At 43.9% G+C, this 8,569-nt stretch overlaps 1 protein-coding gene across 2 annotated transcripts; it reads left to right on the plus strand.

Annotated features, from left to right (window-relative positions):
* The first annotated feature begins 526 nt into the window (after window positions 1–526).
* On the plus strand, window positions 527–8,558 carry si:ch211-142k18.1 (uncharacterized). 2 transcript variants are annotated; one of them, XM_054761074.1, is made up of 4 exons: window positions 527–574; window positions 2,623–2,689; window positions 5,357–5,874; window positions 7,679–8,558. In XM_054761074.1, the coding sequence occupies exons 3-4, from the start codon at window positions 5,363–5,365 to the stop codon at window positions 7,818–7,820; spliced, it is 654 nt and encodes a 217-aa protein (XP_054617049.1). In that variant the 5' UTR covers window positions 527–574; window positions 2,623–2,689; window positions 5,357–5,362; the 3' UTR covers window positions 7,821–8,558. The 2 variants fall into 2 exon arrangements, with proteins under 2 accessions (XP_054617049.1, XP_054617050.1); XM_054761075.1 differs by lacking the exons at window positions 527–574; window positions 2,623–2,689 and adding an exon at window positions 3,268–3,335.
* The last annotated feature ends 11 nt before the right edge of the window (window positions 8,559–8,569 follow it).

Below are 8,569 nucleotides of genomic sequence, written 5' to 3' on the forward strand. Positions count from 1 at the left end.
TGGATGGCTAAAACGGAAAAACAGAAGATGGGATTTTTACGTCTTTTGGCAGATTTGTCGGTCATTGGTCTTTATTTTTAATATATAAAATAAAACGGAAGAAAAGCGTGTTCGTTTTAGTAAAACTGGTCACGTGTGGGCTTATTTTCCACTTGAACGGAAATCAAATGAATCCGCTCAAGCTCAACTTTTACAAAAAAAAAACTGTACAGAGGTTGTTTTTATGTAACTCTTTTGCAAAGGAGATTTCCGTCTAGATATCATTTCGATACTGTTCAAATTTGCTGAAAATACACCCGCTCTTGCATGATAGTCCTCTTTTGTTGACGCAAAACAACATATTCATGTTCAAATAAATATTACAAATCAAGAGACTTCACTGTGTGTCGTTTTGTGTGTGTGCCTCTAAGGTGAGGGTCTCAAACTCAAGATCATCTGAGCTCCTCGACTTCAAATCACAGCTTGGTGTCAGACAGGGGTGTCCAAACTTTGTCCAGCGAGGGCCGCATAGCGAGCAACGAAAGGACGCAAGGGCGTAAAGCAAGACGTAGATAAGCTAAGCTAAGCTAAGGAGGTATGTTTCAAGGAAAAGCTAGCTTTGTGATACGCTGGAGGTGAACAAGCTCATGATTAGCATGAACTTCTGTCTTTGCGCTTTTTTTTTTTTTACATTTTGCTGTTTTTTTTCTTGAATTTTCCAAATATTTCAACTTCTAAAATCATCTTCTTAATTTTCTTTTCAGAATATTAAGACTTTATTTTTATGATATTTTGACATTATTACCCTAATTTTTGTTTCTATTTTAAATAATAATATTTTTATTTTTATTCGACATTATTTTTCCTCACAATATGACAAGATTATTCTTGTAAAATTGAGACTTTTTATCTCGTTGACTGACTTGTGACTGACTCCCATTTCTGCTGTTTTTGTTTTTTTTATAATTTCAACTTTTTTCTATTGCAAATCTTCTTCTGGTAATTATGAGCTTATTCCCGTAATATTGTTGTATGTACTTTATTGATCCCACAGCGGGGAAACGTTGTTGTGACGTTGTTACTACTTTTTCCGCAACCTGACTTTTCCAAAAATGACAACTTTGTTTGTTGTTGTTTGTTTGTGTTAATGTTGCGACTTTTAAGCGCGGTGTGCTGCAAGAGGCGATGAGGCTCCTGAACTGGACGGTTGCCCACCCCCAACAACAGCGCAGTCTCAGGCTAAGCAGTTTTTATGATTTCTATCGGAAGAAGCAGGTGGAATTGAAATAAATGAATGTATTTTCCAGAAGACGGCCGTAATGCCTGGGAAGCGTCATTGTCGGCGTCACGGAATCTTCACAGCAAATGTTAAAGAGTTTATTGCTGAGAAATGTGAGAGTGAAAAATGACCCCCACATGGTGTCCACATGGACAGGCGACACGCGTGCTCGCTTTCTAGCCTGTCACGTTGGACAAACAGGAAGCTGCTCCCCATTTGGCCAAATAAGCTTCAATGTGGTCCAAACCGGTGAGACGACCGGAGAAGTTATTTGAGGTTTGAAGTTAACCAATACCAGGATCAGTGGTTGTGTCATACGGCAGAAGTTGATCCAGTGGAAGAAGAATCATAAGAAATCATGTAAATGCAGTTCATCCGTTCCAGAAAGCCAAAAATGTTCACACAAAACACGTTTTTATAGTTTTTCAATGCTAGTTTTACATGTACTGTAGAAAACATGCGTCTTAATGCAGCGAAATGATGAATGAAAGGAATAAATGAACATTTGAGTTTGCTTTTACCTTCACTGATTCCTGACAGGACTGAAAACAGGAAGGTGGTGGTGGTGGTTGATCTCGCTGCCACATGGTGTCTTTGAAACAGTCACGTCTTCAGGAAGGTAAAAGTAACCTTAAAAGTTCATTTATCCCTTTTATTTATATGCATTTGGAATGGTTTTTATGCTTGTGAAACGATAAAAACGTGTTTTGCGTTAACGTTTTTGTGTCGATGACGTCATAGACGGACTGACTTGCGGCTCTGGTTGCCATTTTGTTTAGCTAGCTAATAGGATGCTAACAAGGAAGGCCGTTTTATGATAAAAAAAAAAACATTAAGAAGACAGGTGATCTCACGCAGTGTGTTAACAACATGACAAGACGCGCGCCATATTGGACGCTAAGCAGAGAATGCACGCAGACGAAATGATCACGTCAGCGTTAACGTAAAAACCGTGTTGGACGCTCACCGGGGTGTAGCCTGTTGTCGTTGACAGCCGTCAAACGGTCACTTTCACCAATTCCAGTAGCAACCTTTAACCCAGCAGGAGAACCAACGCTAACTATTAGCTTAGGCTCACTCGTTAGTCAAGGTCACATCATTTGTCACCTTTTTTTTTTTTTAAGAAGTGAACATGATGGTTGTTTCTGAAGCGTCAGCTAGTTGCTGCTCAGAAAAGTCCGTCCCGCGTTGGGCCTCCCCGAGTGGATTAGCAGACGTTATCAGCGAGAGCACGCTCTGCCGCTCATCCTTGGCCTCGGACAGCGACAGCCCTCCGGGGGGGTCGTGTGTGTGGTCATTTTTTAAATTGTAAAACACTTTTCTTGCTCAATATATTCACAGTCGCTTGTCTTGTGTGTGTTCAGCTGAGCCGCCAGTGGATTCTTGTTCTGCTTTGATGGAAGCTGACGTTGCGCACATGCAGCATCTACGGTACGTTTCAACGTAATCATTTCAAAATCACTGATGTTTAAACATTTGCTGGATGGGGACTGTCATAAAATGTCTGCAAGGTTGGCTGGTCTGCAGCCCCCCAGTGCTGGCAGCACTCATGCGGCCCCAGAACGTTACGCCAAGCCACAGTTCCGCACAAGAACGAGCACGTGTCGAGTCATTTAATGAGTTGATGGTGCATCCATGCTGCTCTCCAAGCTGTACGCGGACTACTCCAACAAAGTGTACATCCAGGTTGGCTTGCTGTAGTATCGTCTTACGTTGGCAACTTCCAGCAGAATATGTCGGACATATTTGGTCCTAAAAGACATTCCCCCCACTAATGTGGACACATGGGAAGTAGATTAGTCCCCCCACCCCTTTCCTTTAGCTTGCCCCTCTTTCCACTCACTGCAAAGAAGCACATTTTTCACTTTCAACGCCCCCCCCCCCCCCCCCCCCCACCACCTCCACCCCCCTTCCTGCTGCACACGCTCCAGTCAGTCAGTCAGACCCAAATAGTGCGAGCGTGTGTTTGCATTTGCTTCCTCAAACAGTAAAAGAAAGTTCTGTTGACCCTGCTCATCTCTGTCTTGGCTGGAACCTTGGACGCACGGAACAGGAGCCGTGGAGGAAGTAGAAATTGGTGAGTTAGCTTCCCGTGCGCGTCTTTACTCTTGAAATTGTTTCTTTTCAGCGTGCGAGTGATTGATTTGTTGTCGTTTTTTGCGAGGGAACTTTCAAAGAGAATAGAAAACGAAGCTGTGAGGCCAAAGACGCGCACAAAAGATCAATTCCGCCTCGCGCCTCTCATTTTGTGACGTCCTTACTCGTCACACAAGCGTAAAAAGAAGTTATCCGCTGTCAAAACGACACGCTGGCCTTTGATAGCGTGATGGCACGTATGGTGAGGCTGTGAGTGCGACTCCACGTCCTTCCTCTGTTTAGTCTTCCTGGTTCACAGTAAGTCCTAAGTAAAAAGCTCAATAAAAAGCGAAACGCCAGCCTTTACGAGGTTAGCTGCTCCCACTCGACCTGCTTGGTGTTTGCACTCACTTCCAGATGTGGAGGAGAAGACACGTGGCGCTGCAGCAGATCATCCCACTCTGCCACAAAGTCAACCCATGCACCCCCCACCCCAGCCCACCCCACGAGACGAGGTCTCTTTATGTCTCCAAAAGCAACAAAACGAGGCTGTCAAGTTTTTTTTGTCTTTTTTACAACTCTTGCGTGACACAAGTCGGCATCTGCTAAGCCAAGCAAGCACAGGGTTTCATGTTTTGGGCATGCTGCCTTTTTACTTCATCATAAAATAAATAGGGATAAATAATAAATCAATTTGTGTCTCTGGAGGGCAGGGCTAATTAGTGGACGCCAGGCGGGGCTAGCTGTTTTCCAGGGCCAAAAAAGTAGTCAAATACAGTAAAAAGAGCAGTTCCACACAGTAAAGGTCCAGTCTGAAGGGGACAAAGTACCCAATAGCACTGTACCTACAGCAAAACTCCCCAATAGCACTGTACCTACAGCAAAAGCACCCAATAGCACTGTACCTACAGCAAAAGCACCCAATAGCACTGTACCTACAGCAAAAGTACCCAATAGCACTGTACCTACAGCAAAACTCCCCAATAGCACTGTACCTACAGCAAAAGTACTCAATAGCACTGTACCTACAGCAAAACTCCCCAATAGCACTGTACCTACAGCAAAACTCCCCAATAGCACTGTACCTACAGCAAAAGTACCCAATAGCACTGTACCTACAGCAAAAGCACCCAATAGCACTGTACCTACAGCAAAAGCACCCAATAGTTGTGGTGTAGTTGTGTAGTTGCATATTTGAGCCGCCACAAAAGCAAGACAAGTGTGTCAAAGTGGAAGTTATGCTTGAAACGTATCTTTTCACAAAAAGCTGCTTTGCTCCCTTTTGTTGTTGTTGGTAACTGGTATTTTCCTAAACTTACCTAAGTTCACAACATTCTGTGTGCCTTGAAAAATCTGTCAAAAGGGTCTAAAATGGCCGGTAGCAAAGGGGTTGAATTTTGAAATATGGCTGGGATTGAATGAGTTCATTTGTGTGAACTTAAATAGGATTGCAAAAAGGCAGACAGCAGTACGGGGAACGAGCACGCCGTGCAGCTTAGCTGCTGGTGATTAAAACCTACAATGTATTCAAATAAGTCCATATTTTTTTAAAAAGTGCCTACAGATTTAGTTGTGGCATCCATGCGCAAACTTTGCTGGCAAATTCCAGAAACTTCTGTTTTGGTCATTTCATTAGCGGAATTCGTAAGGACGAGGGATGTCGCGGGATTAAAAAACCTGTCTCGCAATAATCAATAAATCAATAAATAAATAAATGAATGGCACAATAAATGAAAATGAATTTGGTCATTTTGCCAGCCTCCATATATTGCCAAGTGCATGCGAGTCTGTCATCCTCGTCTTTCGCCTCCAAAAAGGCAGGAAGAGGGTTCACTCTGTGCATTGGCTTAGCACCTACACGCGTCATAAAACAGCGGCAAACAGAGTAAGACCTCTTCTCAGTAATACAGTGGCTTTGTCTCTGTGGGGGGTGGCGGGAGATGCACACGGCCAAAGAGGGTAGGCCGTTATCAAGGCAAAGGTCATTATTCCTAGTCACTAACCTCGTCTTCTTCATCACAGGCTACCATGTGGTGTCGCTGGATGCCCTTTATCGTGGTCTTGGTTTCCACGGCGACCCCAACAATCTGCCAAAGTGGGGACGGTGATTACGGATCAGGCTTTGACGTTTACCCCCCCATAACGGCCACCCATGGACCATTGCAATCCGTCGCTGATGAGCCTGCCGGGGTGACAAACAAGCCAGCCTCCGCCGACGTGTCCGCTCTGCCCCCACAAGAGGAGACATGCGCAGTCCACTTCGCCACCGGGGGCGTTTCGGCCCGAAGGCTGAAGGCCCAGAAAGAGGAGCTGGCTTACCTGCAGGCCCTCCAGCACGCCAACGAGGCGGTGATGGAGAACCTGGTGCAGTACGTCGGGGCCGAGCTGGGAGACCAGAGCTACGAGGAGGTGATCCGAGCCAACATGGTGGGCATCCGGGAGGACCACAAGAGCTGCCAGGAGGTGACGGAGAAGGCCGAGCGAGACCTGGAGAAGCAGCTGGAGGGCGAGGTGCTGGACACCCTCGCTGGCATGCAGAAGTAAGTACGGAAAAATCACAATTTCCAACACGAACAGTCTCCAGGTAGCATGCTAACACGCCCCCTGGTGGCTGGGATGACCTCAGGGCGACATGAGATGAATTGGATGAGGCAGTGCCAGGGCCTCAGCGCTGCATGATTTCTTTTTGGAACTTTTCATAATCACTTTTTCATTTTTAATCTCCTATATTACACATTACGATACGTGCCCTGCCATTGGCTGGCCACCGCTCCAGGGTGTGCTCCGCCTCTCGTCCCAAGTCAGCTGGGATAGGCTCCAGCATACCTGCGAACCTCGTGAGCATAGAAGATGGATGGATGATGGATGGATGGATAGATGGCTGGATGATGGATGGATGGATAGATGGATGGATGGATGGATGGATGATGGATGGATGATAGATGGATGGATGGATGGATGGATGGATGGATGGATGGATGGATGGATGGATGGATGGATGGATGGATGGATGATAGATGGATGATGGATGGATGGATGATGGATGGATGGATGGATGGATGGATGGATGGATGGATGGATGATGGATGGATGGATGGATGGATGATGATGGATGATGGATGGATGATGGATAGATGATGGATAGATGGATGGATGATGATGGATGGATGATGGATGGATGGATGGATGATGGATGGATGGATGGATGGATGGATGGATGGATGGATGGATGGATGATAGATGGATGGATGGATGGATGGATGATGATGGATGATGGATGGATGATGGATAGATGGATGGATGATGGATGGATGGATGGATGATGGATGGATGGATGGATGAATGATGAATGGATGATGGATGGATGGATGGATGGATGTTACACATTACTATACATTCTAGTTCAATAGAACTGCAACCTTTTTTGTGTAACATTAAAACTTGAAATATATTATTTTCTGAACATTTCACGTTTGTTCCCATCTTGTTCATGTCATATTTCAACTTTATTTTTACAATATGACAACTTTATTGTGGAAAAACTTTGTCTTTGACAACTGCAACTTTTTTATGTAAAATCAGAAATTCATTTTGGTAAAAGTTTGACGTTTTTCTTGCAACATTTTGTCCTTGTAATGTGAAAACAATATTCTAGCATGAATTGTGCAATGGAGACTTCAGTCTTGCCACAGTTCAACTTCATAGTTTGATAACTTTTAGATTTCTTCTTGTAAAATTGCAACTGTTTTTCTCTGGAAATTGAGCCTTTTTATTAATTATCATTGTTTCTTGTTACCTTTTCACAAAAATACAATAAAAGAATAAAACAAATAAATATGTAATTCTTGTACAATTACAACTTTTTGTTGTAATGTTCGACCTTCATTTCAACACCATGACGACTTTATTGTTCCACTTTATTGTACAACAAGTTTACTCTGCAAAACAAATCTTGTCAGTTTTTACATGTTTTACATACTTTTTTTCTTGAGAAAATGTGACTGAACTGTAATATCCGTGCTTCATTCAAGTCACGTTTCAGCTTTATCCTAGCATGCTAACTTTATGACGACGTCATTGTGGCAAAATGCAGGCTGCTTCCTCGAAAAGTCTGGACTTCTTCACTTCAAACGTTTTTTTTTTTTTGTCTCTCTGCAAAAATGTGCACTTTTTACTTGTAAAATTGTGACTGAGGACTTTTTCATGTGATACACAAACTTCATTCTAATGCAATCACAACTTTATTGTCACCGCATGATGACTTACTCTGGTAAAAAAAAAGTCAACTTTTCGGGTAAAATGTGTTTTTTTTCCATGTGTAATTGGGATATTTTATTGCGACAGGATCCGTGACGGGTCGCTGGCCTTTGAGGACATGCTTCGGGCGGCGTCCGACGCGGCCGGGCGCCTGGAGAGCTCGTCACAGGCCCTTCATGCGTCCTTCACCAAGCAGCCGAGAGACACGGTCTCCTCCAGAGGAAGCTGAGGACGGTCCATCTGCTTCCGGGGTTGCAAGGACGCTGGGCTACGCTGACTGTGACTCGTGTCATTCAACTTCACCGCAACGTTAACTGCAGGTCATTTTAAAGGACTCCAGAAGATGTCTTAGGGGGTACATTTGTAAATGCACCATTTCAGCAGGTACCTGTCGTATCACCTGCTCATCGTAAAGACAGCTGGTTCTCACGTGTTGGTTATTTAGCCGCTGGAGAGCAACATTCACAACATTAGGAACACACCTCAGTGCAGTCAATCGATGGATGGATGAGAATATTCACAGGCACACCTCCGTGCCATTCCTCTCTGCAAGGGATTAGGGACAGAAAGCCAATGTCATATGGAAGCCCGTTTCCGACACTGAAGCAATATCAATATTCCTCTGGTAAATCATAATTAGGAGATTAAAAGTAGAAATTAGGAGATGAAAAGTTACAATTATCAGACAGGAAAAAGTCAGAATTATGAGATAGGAAAGTCCTAACTATGAGAAGTCAAAATTCGACATTTTATCTCCTAATTTCGACTTTCCATGTGACAATCCTGACTTTCATTGGGATGTCCTTTTTCGTTCAGTGGCGGAAACTTTTTTTCTTGCAGTTTCATTGATCATTCATTCCTGTTATTTCAGCTCTGCTCTGGCAAGATGGCGACGCCATCCTCCGAAAACGTTCTTCTCGAGTCCCCCATTAATAACGGTATATGCAGCGCGTGTACAGGATGAGATGAGATAGTCCT

The sequence above is a fragment of the Dunckerocampus dactyliophorus genome, chromosome 19, assembly GCF_027744805.1.
Source record: "Dunckerocampus dactyliophorus isolate RoL2022-P2 chromosome 19, RoL_Ddac_1.1, whole genome shotgun sequence".
Lineage (NCBI taxonomy): Eukaryota > Metazoa > Chordata > Actinopteri > Syngnathiformes > Syngnathidae > Dunckerocampus > Dunckerocampus dactyliophorus.